The sequence below is a fragment of the Syngnathus acus genome, chromosome 21 (assembly GCF_901709675.1).
Source record: "Syngnathus acus chromosome 21, fSynAcu1.2, whole genome shotgun sequence".
Taxonomy (NCBI): domain Eukaryota; kingdom Metazoa; phylum Chordata; class Actinopteri; order Syngnathiformes; family Syngnathidae; genus Syngnathus; species Syngnathus acus.
Genome location: NC_051105.1, coordinates 563,017 through 586,734, shown reverse-complemented (window position 1 = coordinate 586,734; position 23,718 = coordinate 563,017). Strand labels below are relative to the sequence as shown.

The 23,718-nt window shown below is 51.7% G+C and overlaps 2 protein-coding genes across 2 annotated transcripts; both read left to right on the top strand.

Moving 5' to 3' along the window:
* The first annotated feature begins 365 nt into the window (after positions 1 to 365).
* On the top strand, positions 366 to 10,884 carry wars2 (tryptophanyl tRNA synthetase 2, mitochondrial). The gene is made up of 6 exons (XM_037239780.1): positions 366 to 519; positions 5,376 to 5,630; positions 6,282 to 6,362; positions 6,773 to 6,855; positions 7,026 to 7,147; positions 7,902 to 10,884. Exons 1-6 carry the CDS (start codon positions 406 to 408, stop codon positions 8,348 to 8,350), a joined length of 1,104 nt encoding a protein of 367 aa, XP_037095675.1. The 5' UTR covers positions 366 to 405; the 3' UTR covers positions 8,351 to 10,884.
* Positions 10,885 to 11,678: 794 nt separating this feature from the next.
* On the top strand, positions 11,679 to 21,436 carry tbx15 (T-box transcription factor 15). Its single transcript, XM_037239988.1, has 8 exons — positions 11,679 to 11,901; positions 14,978 to 15,233; positions 16,466 to 16,567; positions 17,790 to 17,961; positions 18,204 to 18,371; positions 18,441 to 18,505; positions 19,490 to 19,587; positions 20,013 to 21,436. The coding sequence occupies exons 1-8, from the start codon at positions 11,679 to 11,681 to the stop codon at positions 20,816 to 20,818; spliced, it is 1,890 nt and encodes a 629-aa protein (XP_037095883.1). The 3' UTR covers positions 20,819 to 21,436.
* Positions 21,437 to 23,718: the final 2,282 nt, after the last annotated feature.

Here is a 23,718-nt window from a genome sequence, read left to right as displayed (position 1 = left end):
CCAGCCAGTCGGGGCCCAGACACAACAACAAGGCGCACCTGAGCAACCTGAAGAATGTCCACCTTAAACACACATCAGCACCTTCAAAGTGGCTCTTATTTACACCACAACGGCACTCTCTTTTTCAACTCGAATTTGTTAGCGCCTTTAGTTCCACTTCAGCGGACTTGTTGCTCCCTAAAAACACCTCTTGATCTTAAACACGCTAAACAAGCTTGAGTGACAACTGCTGCAATGATGCAACGCGTTTCGAACCGTCAAACACGGAACAAAAGAGCGATCAAACGTGACTCATGAGGAAACTCGAGCCGCGTCTGCTCAGGTCCCCTTTCTCCGAGTGCTTTTGACCTCGCGAGGCTGCCGTACGAGCTGACTGGCTGTGACGTCACCATCCCCTGCTCCAAGATGGCGCTGCCGGTGCGGTCCAAGCTTGTGCGACATGTGTTGCTCAGGTTCTCCAGGAGCTTTCAGCGAGTGCACCGAAAGTCTCTCTGCGATGGCGGCGCGTCGGAAAACAAGGTAAAGACGGAGATCGGTGCTAGTTGTCTTGTGTGTCTTGTGTGTCTTGTGTGTCTTGTGCGTCGTGCTCTTTCCTCGGAGCCTGACTCTCCTCTTTGCGCTCCTCATCTGCCTCGCCTCACTCACTCACTCCCTCACTCCAGCAGTGGTGGAAATGTCAACATCAGACGCTCGTATTTGTGAGCCTGTTGACAGTCAGCCTTTGTGTTTGTGTTCGAACTGTGCGGACAATTTGGTCCGGTTGTTAAAGCTTGAGTTCAACGCTCGAGCGTTCGCTCTAAAATAGCACGGACTCGTTCGGAGTCGTCGATGAGCGTCCTGATAACAATTGATTCATCAATCATTTAGTCACCGATATTATTTTGCCGTTCATTTTCTTGTAACTCTAGTTTACAAATATCTGTTAGGCAAGCACAACAATAAAACGATGTAGTTGCCGCCTTTCCCTGTTTTAAATGTATTTATTTGGGGTCAGGACCATAGATGTCATGTCCTTATGCTTGCATTGCGGCAAACCAAAGGTGGCTTGTTGACAAAACAATTGCGCCGTACCTCCGCGTTGCCAACTTCCTTTCCACTTTCTTAGCCACAGTTGAAAAACAAACAAACAAACAAACATTGCATTGCGGGACCTTGACCTTTGAACACAACCGGTGCAGCAGCTCCTACGCAAAGACAAAAACAATCTTCCAAGGTAGCGCTTTTCCTCCTCTCCATGACCACCTTTACTCCACCTCCATTTCCACTTGACCCACTCGCGTCCAACTTTTGATTCCACTTGACACCGCCTCGCCTTCCACCTTAAACAGTCTTAGCGCAAGTGTGAAGAGAATTGAAGCGGCGCTCGCTCACGTGAAAATGTTGCTCACACGTGTGTGAGAATGTAGAACACGTGACGGAGAGGCCACACTTCATCTTGCAACCACATTAAAAAGGCAGAATGAGCAAAGGGAAACTTTTTTCCAGGGCGTGAAGGGGAAGCGAAGGTTTGACGCCAATCACACCTCGGCCCCCTTTCGGGGAAGGAAAAGCAACAGCTCCACCAAATTGGCAGCTCATCCATCGGTCGGCCCCACCTGCAAATGTTGGCGCCAGGCAAAGGTTTTCACGCGCCCAACGATCGCCACCAAAATGCAAGAGTCCGTCTACCGCCCGGGAACAGGATAACAAGCAATTGCCCAAACGGCTTCCTTTTGTTGAGTTGCAAATGTGACTTGTGCTTTTTTCTTTCTTTTTTTTTTTTGATTGGACCTTTCCGCTTGGGATGAGAAGGTCGCTGCGGTTTACGGGCCCGGCTGACCCGGCCGACTGGCCCGCTAACTTCTCCCCCCTAATTGCGTCTGTCACTGGCCGGCAAGATCCCATACTTGCTAGGGTTGCCCTCGTCAACCTTTGTCACTTTTGCGTCAAGTGGAAACGCTCGTTAAAGCTGGAGTTCCTGATGAGGCCGATGACTGTTTCCTGAGCCTTCCCCTCCCTTCTTGCCCCGGCCTCCCTCCGGGCCGTCTTGAAGTCTGGAGCCTTGTGAAGCCCCCGCCGGCCGGCCGGCCGGCCGGCCCGTGCAGGTTATTTTTGGAGCGCTGCTGTTTTTGAAGGGGCTGCGCTCGCCATTAATCAGGCCGTCCGTGCCGCCCACCCGCCGGTGCCACACTGCGGCGTTTCTCTTCCTGCTCGGCCGCCGCCGCCGCACAGCGTGACGCTCGGAGGAACCTCATCAATCTCACCTGTCCCGCCTTCACACGCAGACTTAATCAAATGCGCTCCTCCCTCCCTCCCTCCCTCCCTCCCTTCCTCGGTGAAGGAAAAACAAACCAGCTTTGGGCTTCGCCGGTGACCCGCCGGCCGCTGGCCACCAAATATCAGGGCATGAATGAGGATGGGCACCGTTGGTGGGATCTGCCACGTCAGCGTTTATTGCCTTGGTCTCATTCGCTGCATTCTTCTCTGCCCCGCCGTGGAGATTCTCGACTTGTTCAGCTTGGCTTCCCCCCAACCGACCGACCGACCGCACGGCCGACGCCAACATTCCGCAGGTGCAAATCCACCAAAGGCTTTTTCGGAAGAACCGTCAAAATGAGGGCTTGAAACGGAGAGTTTTTGGGAAGAACAGTCCGGTTTTCTTTTTCGCTCGGTACCGGGTTTTGGACCTGCGGTGTGTTCTCACCTCGAACAAAAACACTGGCGACGTCGTAGAGTTCGCTTGACCAAGTGGGATGGGGTGGGGGAGGAGGCACGTCAAGGTGAATTAACGTCGCCGTGAACACGGGACGGAAAAGGAACACTGGGCCCTCTGTGTGGGGATGCGCTGCGGGAGAGCCCAGGCGGTGGGGGGAAAGCCTTCCGCCCTTCCATCTGCTGGGATGCGGCGCTGGCAAAGACATGACGCCCGAGTCCCCCCGCAAAGATTTGACGGGCGGCGGCGGGGGGCCGGCCGAGCCAGTGGTCGAGCCGGCCGGCCGGCGGCGGGCGGCTGTCCCGTGCGCTTGTTGAAATTGGCACGCTGTGAAATGGCTTGGCTGCCGCGGAAGCCGCGTGGAAGCCCTGAAAGGATGCCCAGAGCGCATCCACGGCCCAACAGATACGCTCTGTCGGGCCGGCCGTGATGAATAACCTTGACGGCTCTGCTGGCGCATCGTCGGCGACAATAGCCAAGCCTCGGCCGGAGAGAGAAAATGCTCTCCACCGCTGACCTAGCCTGGCCAAAACCGTCATCCCGAGTTGGAAAAAGGCGCGGCCCGTTCACAACGAGCGCGCGCGCGCGCTTATCGGAAGCCCGCGTTTGGACTCCGACGTGGAGCTGAAATTGGCACTGTATGCCGAAGAGTGCGCTACTGTACAAAAAAGATTTTTTTGGTCGCATTGCTACTGTATAGCGCTCACGGCCGCTAGGGGGCGCACGTGTCCGTGGTCAAATGCTGATAAGAACTGAAAGGTTGGATGCTTTTTGTTTTGCTTTTGCAAGATCACAAACAACCCCCCCCCCCCCCATACCAAAATTGGCCGCAGATGCGTGCAACATCGGAAGTCAGCCTTTTTAGTGCTAAGTGGCCAATGTCACCTTTGCTCAAGGAAAAACAAAAAAATCAATCAGCCCTGGACACCGACAGCAAGTCGGCCATTTTGGTTGAAAGTGATGTCATTGTCTCCGCAGCCAACTGCCGCTGAGGAAATGCTCTCCCTCTTTGGCAAATGAAATCTCAAAAATTGAAAGAAAAAACCCAACGACTGTCGGCACGTCGAAGCCGATCCACGACGCCCCCCGCTCCGCTCTTGATATTCCAACGTCGACAGCAGCGGTCGCCAAGGCGCCGAAAGCTTTGCTCTTTTGCGGCCGCCATGTGCTGAAGACATTACACGCTTTGTGTGTGTGTGTGTGTGTGTGTGTGAAGGCGGCGGGCCACGGCAAGCTTACGTTTGCGCTGTGTTTTCACACTTTTTCCCAGAATAGGTCTTCGCTTGTACCGTGCGCTGGGGGGGCCCCCGCAAATGCCTCCATCTGAAACTTGGACCAAAAAAACCCCAGCTGCCTCACGCTCAGCCTGACGGAAAAACAGCCGTCACGTCACGCGGAGGGGCAAAGAGCGAACGGGACGCCATGGCCGGCGAGCGAGCCTTTTTTCTCCCCCTCTCCGGTTCCTGAGGAGAGGCCTTTTCCAACATTTCTCTGGCTTCTTCTTCTCCAATGAACAAGCGACCGCACGGCGCGGTGCCGGCGAGAAAATGTTGCATTAATCAGCCACAACAAAATGACATCCTCGCGCAAGAATGCTTAATAAATACAAGACGCCAGAGAGCGAGCGAGCGAGCGAGTGAGCAAGCGTGGAGCGGAGGCGTCGGAACATTTCAACTGCAAGCGAGGGCTCGCACGGGAACTCGTCCGAGTTGAACTCCACGTGGACAAGCTGGGAGCTCGCAAGAGCAAATGGAAGCCGCCACAAGCGACCCGCCCGAGCGGGTTGGGCGAGCGGGCCGAACCTCCCAGGCAATGTGGATGGTGCAAAAAAGAAAAAAGAATGGACTCCATTTGATTTTGACAACTTTTTGCCTGACCTTGTGGGCCAAAATGGCCTGTGCTTGTCACAGTGTCCTTTTTAAACCTCCAAAGTAAGGGCCCCCCCTTTATTCTCCAATAATTTTATTAGAGGCGTGAAATATTGCGCAACAAATCATGTCGCGGCGCAGCGGCCGCTGTGATTTCAAAGCGTATCACCTTTTACAACCATTGCGCTTGTGTTGCGGCATCCGTCATAAAAATTAATTGCCGTACACCCGTGGCTGTCCGGCCTGTCATCGGGCGGGGGCTGATTTACCTCTTCCCCCACTCTCCCTCCCTCCCTCCCTCCCTCCCACAAAGCGAGTGGGCAGGCCTTCCTTCCTTCCTCAGCGGTGTCTGGCCAGGTGACGGGCGCTTTGTAGCCGCTGCTGTTGACTCTGCTCGCCACTTGATTGGCTCAAATGACGCCATTAGAATGTCTGCGTGACTAATGGCTTCCCTCGGGGGGGTTAACATGTCAGCTGGAAGTGAGAACACACATGAGCCAGACTCGGGGTCCCGCTCGCGCCCCGGGTCGACCTCCAAAGAGGCTCGGCGCAATCACGCGGCGGCAGCTAATGAGCTAAGCGCTTCCGCTGCATTTTTGCAAACCGCGACAGGCGCTCGTTCCGCGCTCGCCGGCCGATCTCGGCACCGCTCGTCAGAAACAAGGCCCGAGGAAATCCGATGAAAAGAAAGCCGCTCGTCGGGCTTGACATTTCAGTTCAAAAGATGTTTTTTCTTTTTGCTAGTTAGGCCCCGGCAAGTGTTTGATAGCTAGCCGTAATGCTCATGCTAAACGTTAGCTTGTTTTGCCGGGCAGGCGGCAGCGCAGCGGGTGTTCTCCGGGATCCAGCCCACGGGGGTCCCCCACCTGGGCAACTACCTGGGCGCCCTGGAGCAGTGGGCGTCCCTGCAGGAGCGCTACCCGGCGGTGCTGTACAGCGTGGTGGACCTGCACGCCATCACCCGGCCGCAGGACCCGCGCGCTCTCCGCACCAACATCCTGGACATGGTGGCCAGCCTGCTTGCCTGCGGCGTGGACCCGCGCAAGGCCGTCCTCTTCCAGCAGTCGCAGGTGCGCAGCAGAGCGGCCAATCGCACGTCCCGCCCGCCTGCACATTTGACGCGACGCAGGCCCTCCCTCTTCACAAGCCTGACGCACCCGCCTTCCAAACTTAGCCATGCAGTCCGACCCGTTGCTCGGAGCCCTCCACGGCTTCTTTTCTATCTCGGAGTTGATCTTTGCGCCGTCGTCGCCTTGACCCGCCGACACCCTCGCGCGCGCCTGCTCCATTCTCCTATGACAGGACAGGATGGAAAGACACACAAACACAAACCGCAGAGAAATAGCCGCTTTAACCGCATGAAAGAATTTCAGTGGCAAGGAGGAAGAAGAGAAGAAAAAAAAAAAGCAAGCCTAAAAAAGAGCGAGGAGGCCCCATTTTGCGCGTTTTCATCACTGGAGCGACGAAGCGGCAAATCCCAGCGGCCGCTCGGCTGCAATTTGTCACCGCAAACTCTTTTCAAAGCCGAGAGGATGTCACATAAAGCAATGGAGCCGCGCGCGGCGCACTTCTACGACTGGCCTTCCATTTGGCTGGACCTGTGGTCATGCAAGCCTTTGCCCCCGTGCGCAGTACCTCCCGCCGCCTCTCAGGGGCCCCCTTCTCACTTGCCGTCTTGTTTGAAAACGTGACTCGTGTGAAAGCTTATCCCATCTCGGCAGGTGCCCGAGCACGCCGAGCTTTCCTGGATCCTCGGATGCTTGACCAGCATGCCCCGCCTCCGCCACCTGCCGCAGTGGAAGGTAGCCATGCAAAACACACACACACACACACAAGCTCATTTCTCCCCACGTGAGCAACGCCACATGCCGTAACTTGTGGCGAGCTAACATCTGTTTAGCTTTGCGCGTTGGCCGTTCGGATTTTGTGAAAACCGAGGCGAGGTGTTTATTTGTTCAAGTGGACGAAACCTTTGGAATAGCAGCACGTGTTTTTTTTTCTCCTCCCGCCGTCAAGTGTCGGATTTCCATCTCGCTTCCCCGTCGTCGTCTGTTTTATTGCTTTCTCCACCTGCCAGATTTGTCCTCTTAATAGCCGTCATTTCCCGGACACATGCGGCGTGGATCGGGCCCCGAGGAGGCCCAAAAAACTGCACCTTGTCCAGTCGGAAAATGTTCCCGTCTGGAGGCACCAAATGTCTTCTTTTGTCCAGATGAAGAGCACGCAGAAGAACGAAGGCAGCGTGGGCCTGTACACGTATCCCGTCCTCCAGGCTGCCGATATTCTCCTCTACAAGTGAGTCCGTCGCCGGCCCCGGCCGTGCGCTTCGGCTCCAGGCCTCTAGGTGGCGATATGCACCGCCGCAGATTTGATTTGATTTCCACGCTCAAGCACGTTTGCGAAAGCGCGTGTTCTCCACATGATGCTCTGTTGACGTGCCGTCATCCGGCCGGCCCGGCTCTCAGGTCCACGCACGTCCCCGTGGGCGAGGACCAGGTCCAGCATCTGGAGCTGGCCCAGGACCTGGCTCGCATCTTCAACGCGCGTTACGGCGAGCCACTCTTCCCGCACCCCCGCGCCTTGCTCAGTAAGGACACCTTCCCTATTTTTAAATGGGTGTGCAGCGCAAGCCTTGCAATTAAACACACACATGGTCAACACACTCGCGCGCGCACACACACACACGCCAAGCGCGCTTGTTTATTCCCAAGCGTCGTAAAAATACAAAATGGCGTCAGCAGTTTTGATGAAAGAAGCCTCTTTGCCACCAATAGGGTGATAATTGACTGCTGAGGGGGGCAGGACTTGTGATTGATCGGTGGCCGGCGGAGGGGACGCTCTGATCTGTAGCCGCCATCCTGTCTTTTTTTTTTTTTTTTTTCTTCCTTCCTTTTGGAGGCCAATGGATGAGGTTTGAAAATTGGACAGGCTTTTCAGCTGCGCATCTCCAAACATTCAACCCTTAAATCTGTCTTTGCAACTTTTGAACGCTCTCTGAGCTGTGAATTTAAGAGAAGATGCGCACTTCCAAATTGGTGTCCCACCGTTGATCGGAGCAGACCCTGGTGACCTTTCCTAAAGGTTTTCTGCTGACCCCCCCCCCCCCCCCCCCCCCCCTTTTCCCAAGAAGTCATACGAGTGCCGTTTTGCCCGAAGTTTTCGGCTGAACATCGCCGGTTGTTGCGTCCCAGCTCTCGCTTTGTCGTTGGAGCAGACCACCCCCTTGCTAGCCCAGATTTTCTGACGCACGAACATCTCAGTGGCGCGTGCGCAGCCCCAACCAAATAAGTGACCCGTTTTCGATCACTTTGGACTCTGACCCCTTCTCCATCCGCACGCAGGCTCCACCCGTAAGGTGAAATCCCTTCGCGACCCCTCCTCCAAAATGTCCAAGTCGGACCCCCAGACCATGGCGACCATTTACATCACGGACACGCCGGACGACATCGCCCTGAAAATCGGGCGCGCCGTCACCGATTTCACCTCGGAGGTGACGTACCACCCGGAGACGAGGCCCGGCGTGTCCAACCTGGTCAGCATCCACGCCGCCGCCGCCGCCATCGACGTGGACGAGGCCGTGTCGCGGGCCCGGGGTTTGGACACGGCGGCGTACAAGAAACTGGTGGCCGAGGTGCTGGTCCAGAGGCTGGCGCCCATTCGCCAGCGGCTGCTGCGGCTCCGGGCCGACGGCGCCCACTTGGAGGCCGTGCTGGACGAGGGGCGCCGCCGAGCCAGGGAGCTGGCAGCCCCCACCGTACGGCAAGTCAGGAGATTGGTCGGATTCAGTTGACTTGGAACTGGGAGCGCCCTATTGGTCCTTCTGCTTGCCTCTAATTTTCTTTGTCTCAAACACAAATAATATATGCATTTTTTAAAATTCTTTTTCTGCTACAAGGCGTGAAAAGACTATTGACAGACGGAATTGGAACAGATGCCACCTGGTCTTTTTTTTTTTTTTTTACTTTTTTTTTTAATTTCCTGTCTTTGAAATGTTTTATTTTTCTGTATTCTTTTTGAATGTATGGCGGTCACAATAATTATGACATATTTTTAAATACTAAATTAAAATGGAAATACTTGTTGAGGTTTTCACCCAAAGTCAGACGGTTGACAGGCAAACATGGCACAGATGCCCAGCTGGCTGATTTCTTTTTTGGGACATCACTTTATGCCTTTGCAGGGATTCCTTTTCTTTTTTTTTTATTCAAGACTACAATTGGCAGAAATAATAACAAATGTCTGAAGAGTCAATGTTTTCTCTTTTGTTTTGTTTGTACTTAAGTTAAAGTAATTACTTTTTCGCTGATTATTTCCTCCGCAAAACGTCTTTTCCTCTTTTCTTCTTTTCCTTGATCATGATTACAAAAATTAGCGAGTCATATTTAAAAACGATAAATTATTATTATTGTTTTTTCTTGTTGTTTGTTTGGAGTTTCTGACACACTTTTTCTGTTTGATGAAAATGTCAGACAACAGCTCACAGATGGCCATGACATTTATGGCCCCTGCGTGGTCCATTTTTTATGACATCAGACTAAATCATCGTGTTTTGAATCAAACCATTTTATGTGTGTTTCTATTTTTTCTGGTTAAGAAATACAAAATAGGCCATGAGATGCATTCAAATACTAGAATATGTTATGTCCAAAACTCACAATTTTCACATGCATTGTTTTGATTCATAAATAAAATAAAATGCATAGTTAAGCACCTTTCAATTTTTGTCTCAACTAGGACGCAAATGTGAACATTAAATGTAGACATAGTTTACATGCATACAAAGTAGCCCAAAAAGGAACCATCCAAAGTTTTCGCCAACCCTAACCCTTTATTTTTCTTCATTTCCACAATTTTCTTGCCACGCTTTTAGAACCCCCCTCCACACACACACACGCGCACGCACACACACACACACACACACACACATTGTGTGTTAACCGCCCCCTAAATAAGGTCATTTTCGCACCCTTTTAAAAAAATCAACGTAAAATGAAAGAACATGCGAAAAGTACTATTTAGTTGATTTGAGTCTATAATAAACCAAAACGTGCAAACGCGTTTTATGAACACAAAAAGTCACCACGCTGAACAAGAATGAAAGCGACCTGCTTTAAACTGCAAAACAAAAATGACTGATTGAAATCATTTTGTAGGAAAAAAACCCCATCTCTTTACTTTTGTGCACACAAAATCATGTCGCCGACTGGCTTTTATTTGAACATAAAACACGTCCTGCGCGTGTGTGTGCGTGTATGCGCGCGCGCGCTTTGCGGAGATCACTGGCCTCATGCACCACTGGCGAATGATTTTTTGGGTTGTTGTTGCAGCACGTTTTAGTTGTTGCACTTGCAGGGGTCACTCGCTCGGGGTCAAAAGGGTTGTGCTAATTGCATATTAAAAGCAGTAACAGCAGCAGCGGCCGCAGCAGCAGCAGCCGCCGCCTTCCCTTCCTTTCCCTTCCCTTCCCTTCCCTTCACGCAGGCGCAGCGCGTCCACGTCCTCAAGCAGCTCATTCAAATCATGAAACCATGCATGCCTGAAAGAAAAATACGATGGAAAGCAGAAACTATTCATTCATAATTCTCATATTTTGGTTTCAATTTTTTGAAATTTTAACAACGTTCAAATCATGGCCTGCATGATCTATGTTTCCCATATTTGGTCTGGATTTTTTTTTTTTTTAATGGAGTCTTGATTGTACTGAAATACAATCGGCCAAAGGTATTCTATACATTATTTCATAGGGCAATAAATCAAACGTAATAGGCATTCATGTCGTGTAATGCAATTAATATCATGTGAGCGTGTGTGTTTATGTGCGCGCGTGCGTGCGTGCGTGCGTGCGAGTGTACTTTAGTCCTGTTTTGCAGGTCCACAAACAGAGATGTAAAAAAAGCAACGGGATTTTTGCACTTGCTCGGTAAATACATGAAAATAAAGTCAGACATCCTTCAAAAAATGATATGACTTGGGTTGGAGTTTTAGGTTTTGGAGTTTGTAATACTTTATCTATTTTTGTTGGTGTTTCCTCGTCATTGTGTATTTTTGAACTAGAAATCCAACGGCACACAGTGGTGTTAATTATTATTGAAATGCGTAAGGCATGCACATATTGCTATTCCCCTTCAGTAACTACTTTTCAATATATGTGACTATTAAAAGCACACAAACGTCATTGTCGTTGTGTGACTTTTTTTTTTTTTGGGGAAAAGCAGAAATATTTGTGATGACGGATTTTTGTACGTTTTCACAAACCACCCGTTAACTTGTATGAATGTATGTCATCGTTTCCATCAACTTATAAATAGAATCGTTACATTCCCACTTGTTGGTCACAACATATTTGGTTGAATGAATTAGTGGTGATGTGAAATACAGGCACATAGAGTGTATTTGTTAATAATGTGTTTTTTGTACATATCCATTTCTCATCGTGCATGGGAGTCCTCTGCGACCCATGATCGGTTTTCCTTTACGCTTTTTAATAAGATTCAAATCAATAATCGTCAGCGAAATTTCAAACTAATACGTGACGATTGATGGATTGTAAAGCTCCCATTTTGCTGTTTTTTCTTTTTCTTTTTTATGTTGCTTATTTGGCATGTGCGTGTGATTGACAGCTGTTGTGAACTCGTCCAGTTTGGCTGCGCGTGCCTTCGGGGTCGTGTGGTAGGCAGGCAGGCAGGCAGCCACGCAGGCAGCCACGCAGGCAGGCAGGCAGGCAGGCAGGCAGCCAGGCAGCCAGCCAGGCAGGCAGGCACACAGACAGACAGACAGACAGACAGGCAGGCAGAAGTGGCTCGCTCTCACGCCATTGGTGAAAAAAGTTTGGCTGGCAGCTCGCTCTCACTCCCGATTGGACATCGGAAGCGGCCCCTCCCTCGGCATCAAAAAACCCAACAAGTTCTATCGGAGCGATCGAATCAATCAGAGGCGACGAGCCCAGCACTCACTCCACCATGGCGGCCCGAGGAAGCTCCACGCAACGCTCCAGCTTCGCCGTCTGAGTGCTGGATTACTTTTCGGGGTTGCTGTTTTTTTTTTGGAGGGGGGGGGGAACGTCTCCGTGGCCACGCGCGGTTTGGACCGAGCGGGTGCTTCGTTGTGCTCCGTCCGACATGAGTGAGAGAAGGCGTTCGGCCGCCGCTCTGAGCTCGCGAGCCCACGCGTTCTCCGTGGAAGCCCTGATCGGCTCTAGCAAGAAGCGAAAGCTCCGGGCGGCTGCAGCCGCAGCTGCCGCCGCCGCAGCGGCCGCCGCCTCCGGCGTCGGCTGGGACCAGCACAAGGACGACGACGACCTCCATTTGGACGACCCGGCACACTGTCTCGACATAGACCCTGGTCAGTACGCATGCTCCCAACACCACACACGCACTTTGGACATTTCTTTTCTTTTTTCATTTGCGTAAACCATCGTGTTTATTAACCGGACAGCAATGTTTTGACCGGTACTGCACGGAAGCACGGATCGCCGTGCAAGTACGCGAAGGTTGGCCGCAGGCCCGCGGGAGCGCGCACGTTCAAGTGCACGTCCCAAATGATAATAAAAAATAAAAAAAAGTCTCTCACAGTTTTTAATTGCCCCAAAAAATGTAACATGCATATCATTTAATTAAGGAAAAGTTATACGTTTGAATAAGATGAATTACTCATTGAAATGTGGGTTGTAATTATACCAAGAGGACGTTAAAGAACGTATACATTGTTGAATGCCGTGACGAGAAGCCACAGTGAAAGCACGCAAACAACAATGTTGGAATTTGCACTTGATAAATGAGCAGAATTGTTCAAGACGTCACACCAAAATAAGGCCTTTTAGTTATTCTGAACGACACCAGCTTTGAGCGAAATCAAATCTTCGGGATATTGGTTTTGATCAACGGAACGGAAAAACGAAAAAACAATTATTTTCCAAACTTTATGGCCGTCTTTGTGAGACAGCTTAGAGCATGCGGGCCAACACGAGCGCGCACGTCCCAAAACAAAACACGTCCTTGAGTTGTTAGCATCATGCGATGCCATATGTCTTTTTCTCATTTGCGTGAATGAACACGCACATTCACGCGCGCGCACCAGTGTCATAATTCTTTAAAATGATATAGCCCTATCGCGCTAGATTGAAATGGCACACCTAATGTTGTTATTTAATTACACACATTTAAGGGGAAAAGTTGTTTGACTATTTGGTCAAAATTCAAATAAAATGAATGTAAAATGTACATTTGTAAATGCTTTTAAAATCTGCAAACCGTTCATATGTTTTAGCAAGAATGTGAAGGGGAAAAAACAATACTGGTAATATTCTCCATCCAGAAATTTTTTAAAATGAACACCAAATACAATTCAAATATCTGAAAAAAAAAGTAATGACAATATGGACATAAACAAATCAATAATACGTATATTTTGATAATCGCATGAAATGAGCGCTGCAATATTTTGGGGTGTAAATATTGCCGACGTTGGGTTGAGCCCCTCACAAATCTTCCAAAAGGAGAAGACAATGATTGGTAGTTGTTTACTGCCCGTTTAGCAAATGTACCGAAGCATTCCAAAAAAGTATAAGGTTTGTCTATCAACGAAATGTAGTTTGACCCAAAATGAAATTTATTATTGCCTGACAAGCGACGCGCGCAAAAAAGACATTGACGCGATTGTGTGCATGCAATCAAGAGATGCATCCTTCCGGTCACTTTTGAAATCACTTGACCAAGCTGCGGCACATGCGAATTTAAAACACGAGCAAGCTGCAGCGGAAGAAAAGGCAAAAGAAAAGTCAGGCTGCGGCGGTGGCGGCGGCCGAGCTGCTTTCGGGCGCCCATGCAGCAGAGCTGAGCTGAGCAGAGCAGAGCAGAGCTGAGCTGAGCTGAGCTGAGCAGAACCTCGCGGTCGCCGGCCTGGTCTCTCGCCTGCACCGCTCGGCCTCGCTCGCTCGGCCTCGCTCGCTCGCTCGCTCGTTCGTTCGGCCTCGCACACAAACAAGCAACGCAAAGACGCACCGCACCATTCTCGACTTACCATGAAATCTTAAGTAGCTATACTCACCATTTTTGCACAATAAACGTTCATTTTTTTTCTTTTTTACATTGATGCCGCGTGTATGCGACACCGCACACGGTACACTCACCGATTACAAGTCAAAGTCAGTTTCATTACAAATACAAATACATACGCACGCACGCACAAACGAGTGTGTGTCCTTGCGTGAGGCCAAATACACACCTGTTTATGCGGCAAAAAATAATTCCGGGAAAAGTGCCTCGAAGAGATGTTTTGCCACTCAAACATGTTGGCGGCCATGACTGGCTTGTATTCCAACGACACCACCAAAAAGTTCCACCAACGAAGGTTTGCCAACCAGAACCGCCCGCCGGGAAAATGCTCCATACCATTCCATTGCAATGTTTGGGAAAACATCGCGAAGAAGCTCGGGCGAAGGGCAGCATTTGCTCCCTTTTCCTGCACCGCCGGAAACCAAGACTCGAACAAGCGGCCGGGCGGGCGGGCGGTTGGGCGGCAGGGGTGCATGCCGGGCGGGCCCGTTGACAGCTCCAGCGCGCTCCGTCCGACTTTCCGTTCAAATGTACACATCTGCGTGCGCCATATGTGCATGTCGTCCATGTGCGCATATATACGCACATCCATTTGGACGCCAGCTTCAAAACCAATATGGCAAACACGTGCACGTGAAAATGCAAGTGAAGCATGCAACCAAAGTGTCCAAACAGCTGCTTGCGTGTTGTCGTGTGATGACGTCAACAAGTGCATGGACGCGTTTAAATTGGTTTGAAAAATGGAGTTGACATCACGCATTTCCCAATCTTTATCTTTTGTTTGTTTATTTGCATGGTGCCAGGTGCAAAAAGTTCCATCTGGACATGCACGCGCATCAGCTCCTAGAAGCAGGGCCACTTGGCGTATCATAATATAATATCTGGCGAGAAGTGAAAATCACATCACAGCGGAGCATTTTCGATTTAGCTTTGCTCCTAGACATGAAAATAGAGTTGACTGGAATTGAAGAACTAAAAATTGAATAGAAAAAAAAATTGTGTTAGTTCATTCATTCATTCATTCATTCATTCAATAAAAGCTTTGCTTCAGTTCCCCGGGATTAAGCTGCAATAAAATAACCATTAAAATAAATAAGAATCAATTGCTCGATCCATGCACAGTCAGACCGTTGCAGCTCAAATGAAGGAAAAGAACAAAAACAAGCGGTCGTGCACTTTGGCCGTCAGAAACGTCCGCCAATTTGAATGGCAAACGTCATTTGCTCGTGTCGGTGCTGTGGGACGCCGCCCACGCCAAACGGCTAATTTCTTCTTTCCTTCCTTCCTTCCTTCCTTCCTTCCTTCCTTCCTTCCTTCCTTCCTTCCTTCCTTCCTTCCTTCCTTCCTTCCCACTCGCGGCGCAGACTCGGAGGCGAGTCCCGGCTCGGACGGCTCCGACCTGGTCGACGGGACATCGTGCCCTTTCGGCGAGCTGACCGCGGCGGGAGGCGGGGGCGGCCCGCGCGAGGCCTCCCCGCCGCCGCCGCCGCCGCCGGCGACCTCAGGCTCAGCAGTCGCCTGCGCGTCCATGGACGATATCCACGTGGAGCTGCAGTGCGCCGACCTGTGGAAGAGATTCCACGACATCGGAACCGAGATGATCATCACCAAGGCTGGCAGGTAACCCCCAAAATAGAGCAACATCAACGAGGCTCTTGAGCTGTCTTGAACGTCCTTGCAAAAAAAAAAAAGTATTGTAATTTTTGGGGAATCTTTGTAAAAAAATCTATAGTTGTTTCATCAAATAAAAATACAAACCTTTTTTTTGTAAAATATAGCTCGATCGACTCGATTTAGTATCCACGTTTATCAGTAACAACATACATAAAATATGTTGTTTTAAATTTGGAGATGATGCAATATCAACATGTCAAAGCTGCATCAATAGGCGAGACCAAGACGAAATGTGCGTTGGTGGAAGAATAAGGGAGTGAGTGCACGGACGGACGGACGGACGGACGCTAGATCGATCGATCGATCGATGATGTCCCATGCAGTGCGATGTGGGCCGCTCGATCATGCAGGTCCACCCGCGAGCAAAGGACGGGAACGGCAGAAGCGGCTGTTTGCTTTTCGTGGCTTTGAATTACGTGCAGCGTCTCCTCGAAAGGCGGCCGGCCGGTCGGCCGGCCGCGCGCCAAGCCGACAGCTGCTCCTCATATTCCGTCCGACCTTCTCACGGAGCCAGATGAGATGGCAACCTGCATGGCCTCCCTAATAAAGTGACCACCGACCGACTCATTTTACGACTTCGCTCTCTCTCGTGCGAAGTTTGTTTTCGTCTACTCTCGTTTTATGCCTTTCCATCTTTTCTTCATGTCGCGATAAGAACGGCGGGATCAGCACTTTTTTTTCTTTCTTTCTTTCTTTCTTTCTTTCTTTCTTTCTTTCTTTCTTTCTTTCTTTCTTTCTTTCTTTCTTCCTCCCGGCCCAAACGAGCGCCGTAAAACAGCGGCGCGTCGGCGTCCGGCCACGATGACGGCGACGAGGAATTTGAATCAACTGCGTGCTCGGCCCTCGTGAGATCATTCCCACGTTTATTGATCCCGCCGAGTCGTCGCCTTTCTTTCTTTCTTTCTTTCTTTCTTTCTTTCTTTCTTTCTTTCTTTCTTTCTTTCTTTCTTTCTCCCCATGGGCCGCTCGCTATTGCGCCGGATTCCAACGACTAGCCGAGAAGCTTCCCCCCCCCCAACGAAGCCGCTCGAGCGCGCAATGCTAGGTGTCTTCGAAACAACGCCAAGCATCTTGCTTTGTTTTCTCCCGCATGATATGACCATTTCCACATTTTTTTTTTAGATTGCTAACCGTTGAGAATAAATCGGTGATTTATTGTTGCTGGTTTGCTGCCTCAGGAGGATGTTTCCTGCCATGCGAGTCAAGATCGCCGGCCTGGATCCCCACCAGCAGTACTACATCGCCATGGACATCGTGCCCGTGGACAACAAGCGATACCGGTGAGCCAGCCGCCAAGCACATGGGCAACTTGTATTGTTCCGCGTCCTGTGAATTTGCGTCCCTCCGTCGAAGCGACGTTTCTAGTGCCTGTCGCTCGCTCGTGCCGACCGACCGCGTCGGCAGTGCAAACGTGGCACTGACGCTGGCGCCGAGCATTTGCATTGAAAGCGCTTCAAATGTCTTTCCGCAAAACCTCATTGTCATTTTTCTGCCACCAATTAAATGTGTTGACATCCAGGAAACTATTTGCAGAAGTCGTTGACGGCACTAATCTGGGTAATCTCGCGGAGGATATATAGTTCGCCTCGTAATTCGGCTAGCAAGTTTTATTTTTTGTCGCCAAAGAAGCCTCAATTGAACACGCTGACATAGTGAAGAGATTTAGGACCTTTTTTCTTTTTCTTTTTTAAACGACTTTTGAGTGAGAAAATGCGCAAGGGGCGTCGACGCCAGTGACGGAAATAAACACGTGTGGCGTACGCCAAAGTAGCAACGTGTCACTTCGCCGAAAAAAGTCACCGCAAATATTGTCCATGATCAAATAGATCCAAACATGAAGCATCAGCAATGTATTACAAATGAATTGTAACCTTTTTAATATGCGTTCGTTTTACATGAGACGTTTTCATAATGAAAATAAAATGAATCCAAACAAAAAGGTGAATGGGATACAACGTCATGACAGGTTTGCGTGTCACCAAAAGGCCCCTTTGTACTTGCCATATTTTTGCACGCTTGCAATAAAAAGGACAAGAAGCTTTAAAAGCGTTTGGAAGGCAAAACGCGCGTCTGTTTGCACTTAACGCTCGTGGCTAATAAGTAGCGCGTGTGCGCATTAACCAGCCAAAGCAAACAAACGTGAAATTAGCAGAACCGGTGTCAACTTTGATACCAATCATCTCGTCAAATGATGAAGATTATTCTTAAAAAGGGAAATGGGAGTGTTTTGTTTTGCATGCTTGGAAGGCAGGCGTCGGCCCTTGTGCTGCCGCTGAGGCTGCCGTGAGCCAAGCTAGCGTTCAATGAGCGATACGTTGCCTCCCAAGCCAGCGTCACGTTAGCGCCGTGCCAAGTCAATAGGTGAGCGTCCTGATTCTGTTCATGGTTGAGGCTGCCGTTTCACTTGGGACGGACGCTAAGCACCGCAAGAACCACTCGCCTCCCATTTTGGCCAGCAGCGAAACCATTGGCTAGTCCCGAATGTTGTTGCTTTGCGGGCAGGTACGTGTACCACAGCTCCAAGTGGATGGTGGCGGGCAACGCCGACTCGCCGGTGCCGCCGCGGGTCTACATCCACCCGGACTCGCTGGCGTCGGGCGACACCTGGATGCGGCAGGTGGTCAGCTTCGACAAGCTCAAGCTGACCAACAACGAACTGGATGACCAAGGACACGTAAGCGGCCCGCTTCTTTTTTGACTTTCCTGGCTCGGTTTGCGCGAAAGGACAAACGTCGCCCGTCAAGCGCCGTCGAGTGCGAACAAGGACGAGAGCGCTCGTCCTCTGGCTGATCCCGCGCTGGCGACATGTGCCGCAAATATGTTCCTTCGCTCCATCTGGAGTTGAATGTTTGAGCGTGGCCGGCCCGAAGAATCCCGCTCGGGCATCGGCTGGAGTGACGGCTGTTTTTCCCGCAGATCATCCTTCACTCCATGCACAAGTACCAGCCTCGCGTTCACGTCATCCGCAAGGACTTCAGCGGCGAGCTGTCACCCAACAAGGCGGTTCCGGCCGGCGAGGGCGTCAAGACCTTCAGCTTTCCCGAGACCGTCTTCACCACCGTCACCGCCTACCAGAACCAGCAGGTGGCGTAGCCGTCCTCCTCGGTGGCCGTGCGACCGCGCTTACCGTCGGCGGCGTTCTTCTCTCGGCAGATCACCAGACTAAAGATCGACCGGAACCCCTTTGCCAAAGGTTTTCGAGACTCTGGCAGAAACAGGTGCGTGCGCGCGTGCGTCTGGCCAACGCTCTCGTTGTGTCCAAAGCAGCAGTCGTCGCCACGTCCAGAACCACCGGCCACGGAATTAGTGGCTTCCCTGGTCCTGGACGAGGCTCGTCGAGACTGAGGTCGTTCGTCTGCGTGCGTGAAAGGGGGCTACCGTTTGTGAGCCGAGCCGCTCGGGTCAAAGCAGCGCTCTTTGTTTGGCGCCTCCGCATAAGAAACCACGTCGGTTGGACGGGCAGATCGTCGGCTTCTGTCGCGTCCATGGTGACATCATACCTTCCTTGTCTGTCTTTGAATCGGCGCGTTGGCGGGGGGAGGAGGGGTGAACATGAAAGCAGCCCCCGTCATCTGCTCCGCATTATTGGCGGCGCGGACATCTTTTTTCGCTTTTCAAACAATAGACTTTGTGATTTATGGCCGAGCGTTCAAAGGAAAAACGGCAACACATGAGACGATAACGCTCGCCGAACGTCGTCGAAATGAAACCGAGAGAGAGAGAGAGCCTCTTCGTCTCCGGTACCCTCGCAATTTCGACCTGACCCCAATAAAGACGATCAGGCCGTAATCAAATTTAAGAAGTGACCAATATTGCTCCCTAATCAGCGAGTGGCTCATTTCACGGCCAAAATCAAACATGCGATTTGCATCTGGTGCTGACATTCCAAATTGTAAAAGCGTGGCATCAAACAAAATGGATGCATTTTTTTCCTAAGGAGCCCGAATAGATTTCCCACTGCTCAGTCACATATTTCAGCGCTACTCCGTCGTCCAGTTAGCGCTAACGCGGTGACTTGAAATAAGTCAAGCGGGAGTTGAAAGCGGGCCGGTCGGTCTCTTTGGCGCAAACGGCGCCTCCCTCTGGAAGGGCCGGGCTTCCCGGCCTGGCAGACTTCCTTCCAAAGGCGCGTCTTCCAAATTGACTTGCGGCGGCCGGTTGAGCTGAAGCCATCCCAACTTTGTAACTTTGTTGCGGTTCAGGACGGGCCTGGAGGCCATCATGGAGACGTACGCTTTCTGGAGGCCGCCGGTGAGGACGCTCACCTTCGAGGACTTCACCAACATGCAGAAGCAGCAAGGTCAGTCCAGCAGACTTAGGCTTTTCAATTCAAAACAAACTAACAAACAAACAAATCATTTGCACCATTTTCCACCATTTTCTGTTAGAGTGGAAAAAAAAAAATTAAGACGAGTCACAGTATTTCCTTTGCACATCGAACCCAGTCCAAAAAATCATTTTCTGCCCGCATGTCCTGCAAAGAAAGCAATAATGGGTGCCCCCCCCCCCCCCGTCCCGCATGCTCCACCTGCAAACGTAGCAGTCTACGTCGCATGGTTTGCTTGCCACTTTTGCCAGTGGATGCCCTCGCGAGGACGATCTGCATGCATCTGCATGCAACAGCATGCGTGGCCGATCCGCCCGCCCGCCCGCCTGCCGGCCCCTGCCCGCCAGCCAGCCAGCGCCCGCGGTGCTGAAAATGTGCCTGCCGTTTTGTGTGTTCAGGCGGCAGCACGGGCACGTCCCCGACCGCTTCCAGCACGGGCACGCCCTCCCCCTCCGGAGCCGCCCACCTCCTGTCCCCGTCCTGCTCGCCGCCCGCCTTCCACCTGGCGCCCAACACCTTCAACGTGGGCTGCCGGGAGAGCCAGCTGTGCAACCTGGGCTTGCCCGAGTACCCGCCGTGCGCCCGCAGCAACATGGCGGCGCTGCAGGGCTATGGCGGCCTGGCCGACGGCTCCTACGGACGCCTGCAGGCGGCGGGTGGGGGCACGGCGGCGGGCGTGGCCTCCGCCCAGCCCGCCGACTCCTTCCTGCCGCAGAGGACTTCCTCTTTGATCGGCATGCAGGGAGGCGCTTCCGGGGCCGGTGGCAAAATGGATGCCTACGGCGGCCAGCTGGGCTCCTTCCCCGCCTCGCAGTTGCAATACGTGATGCAGGGCGGGTCGGCGGGCGCCTCGGCCGCCGCCCCCTCCGGATCCTCCTCGTCTTCGGCTCACGTATTCGGCGGCGGCGGCGGCCACCACCACCACGTGCAGCAGGGCTCCTACAACGCCTTCTCCCTGCACAACCCCTACAACTTGTACGGATACAACTTCCCCGCCTCGCCCCGCCTGGCCGCCAGTCCCGAGAAGCCCCAGGGGGGCCTGCTGTGCCCCCCGGGCCAGGCCTTCGCCGAGCGCCAGTACCTGTCCAACGGCAACGTGGACACCATGCACATGAGCGGCGGCGGGCAGCAGCAGGGTGGCGGCGCCGCCTGCGACGCCCGCCAGTACGGCGCCCCCTCCCAGATGTCCATGCACATGGTGTAACCACGCAGGCTGGGACAAACCCAAATGGAAATTTGGAAGACAAAAGGATGCGACTTTGTGAATGCGCCCCTCTTCTTAAAAAGCTCTTTGTGGGGGACGTCTTTACAACGATTAAAGTTTATGTTCGGGGTGGCATGTGCAGCAGGCATGATAAGGGCTGGAAGCGGAATTGCGGGCGGTCTTGGGTTTGGCGCCTCAGGTAGGGCGGGTGGGCGGGCGGGCGGGCGGAGATCTGGGGACCTGTCTTGTTAAACACGTTACCGAACCCCCCCACGGGCAACATTGACCCCCAAGAAAAGACCCTTGACAGACTGAAACCTGCTGTCACTATTTTGGAGTGGATTACTCGTATGTCTTTCAGCATATCAAATATTTTTATATATATATCTATCTATATATATATATATAAATCAGTAAGCGTCAATGTGTGAATTTATCAGCAATAGCCAAGCAGAGTTGCTCAGGTGTGTGTTTTGTGGTATTTATGTGCTGAGCAGTCCCACGGTTGTTATAGAAATGTGTGATATAGCAAGAAAGAAATGTCTTTGCGCAAATGTAAATAAAAAGAAAAAAAAAAAAAAGTGCCAAGCACATAAGAAGCTCAATAAACGTTTAAATGCACGCACGTTTTCATTTCCTTTAGCAATGTGGCCAAAATTCCCCACAGGACAGAACCTTGAACGAGTAACTGGAACGCGAGCCAAAAGAATCCTTTTTGCGTTTGTCTGTCTGTCCTATTTGCTGATACGTTGGCTACTTTTGCTGGACACTGGTGACAGCAGCAGACAAGTCAGCCCTTCCTTTTCCTGACACCTTTTTGCGATTAGAAGCTGCGCCGGCCCAGGTCTCCCGAGTAAGCTTGCACCGCTCCGTCAGCTTACTTGCGCGCCGTAATGTTCCGTTACGTAACGTTAGCTGTTAGCGAACGGCAAGAGGCCCCGAGGGGCCCGAACCCAGTCACTTCTCACACATACGGTGATCAAATTGACACGGTCGGCGGAATTAGCGCTGCGTCACGTCCACTAAAAGTTTTCTCCTTCTTGCCTGCGGGGCCAATCGGCGGCGTCCATTACACGCCTATTTCTAGCCAATCACGCGCGTGAAATATCAGATGCGGGCCGTCGCCACAAGCGCCGAGACGATTGGAACCACCTGTTGTTTTTTTCCCCCCTCTGAGCGGGAGGGACGTGATTTCGTCATTTTGGCGGCGCGCCACCCATGCGGACGTTATTTCCAGCCGCCGCCGATTCATCAATGGCTTAATGGACCGTGCGCCATCCATCAGAATCTCCGAGTGGAAGAGAAGGTCCCGGAAGCCTTTCGTCATTCCGGACGAGCGGGCGTCCGACACCCCGGCGGCAAATAAATTGGACGGCCCCGTCTGCGGCCATCTTCTCTTTGGCCGTCGAATTTGCTTCCGCCCTCTCACCTTTGTGCTTCTCGTGCCGAGATTCCGCAGACGTGAATCATTGCGTTCACGCGGGTTTCGACACGTGTTGAAGCGTTCGATCAAAAAAAGAGCAAAAACTGCCAGAAAAGCTTCCCAGGCACTGGCAGTCATGTGTGAAGTCGTCATCGGCGTGTCAGGAATGTGCTAAAGAGATTTCCACATTGAACATTTCAACTGGAGTGCCCAAATATGACTTAGCACCTTCAGACAGTTTTTGGCCACACAAGACAAAAGGCTGACCACATTTTGGCCCTAATTTTGAAATTTGTTCAACGTCCACTTGACCTCATTAAGATCAATTGCAATTTCATGGCTTTGGACAATCAAAAAAGTCAAGCGTAAAGCCACGATGGATTTTGCCAATTTTGTTGTTGTCTTTCGGTGAGATTTCTGGTCAAAGAATCTAATTGCTTGCTTTGGCGCTCTTCATTACCCCTGACGAAAGCAGAGCAGAAAGAAGAAGAGTAAATTCCCACCTTGAGGGTCAAGATCAAGTCAGTGGTTTTGAGCACTGCTGGAAGCTTTTGTGCATGGAGCAAACAACATTTGGTGGATGACAAAAAGACAGAGTTTGCGTTTGGCCACCACTTTCAAGCCTAACCAGCACCAGACTGAAGCTTCTAAGGAGCACAGTCTTTGTGGCCGCGGGCCCTTTTGCCTCATTTTAGCCGGCCTGCCAGCCAGCCAGCCAGCCAGCCAGCCAGCCAGCCAGCCAGCTAGCCCGCCGCGCGCACACCAAAGCCTCGGGAGATGTCGGAGATACGACCCCCACGGGCAGGTGTTTCTCATTTGAAGAGGCGTCCCGCCGAGAAACCCCCGTGTCGAAATGAGAAAGGTCCGCTTCGGTGGGCGGGGTCCCGAGAGCGGATCGTGTGACCAGCCCAACCCCCGTCCGTCCGTGCATCCGTCCGCCCGCACCCCCGGTGACACTTTGACACGAGGCTAAGCTAGCGCTTTTGTTACCTCGGGAACCGTCATGCAACTCAAAGCAAAATGGCCGACGTTCTGTCCAACGTCACGCCTTGAGTTTTTTGCTGCGATGGACACGTTCACCCAATGTTGTATCTTTGCTGTCGGTGACCAATGTTTTCATTTCTTTGCCTAACTCTCTCATGAACTTGAATGTCTTGGTCAAACTGCTATTGAGGGCAGTTTTTTTTAAATGAACGTTTGAGGCCTGGAATTTGCTCCCAAATGTCAGATGTTAGACCCAAAATGGCCGGCCTCCGCTTTCATCTTTGGCAAAGGTCCTCAAGACTTGTGTGTGTGCGTGTCCCATTATGAAATTCAGCCAGCTTCAGGTCCAGTGGTGAAACTCGTGCCGAGGCTGATTTGTTTACTTTTCATTCCAATGTGTCATTAGCTAGCGTCACTTTTTTAGCACCCACCCCTGGCCAATAAAGCGCATCGGCAGCAACCTACTGCTGTTTAGCGATAGTGTCTGTCGTGG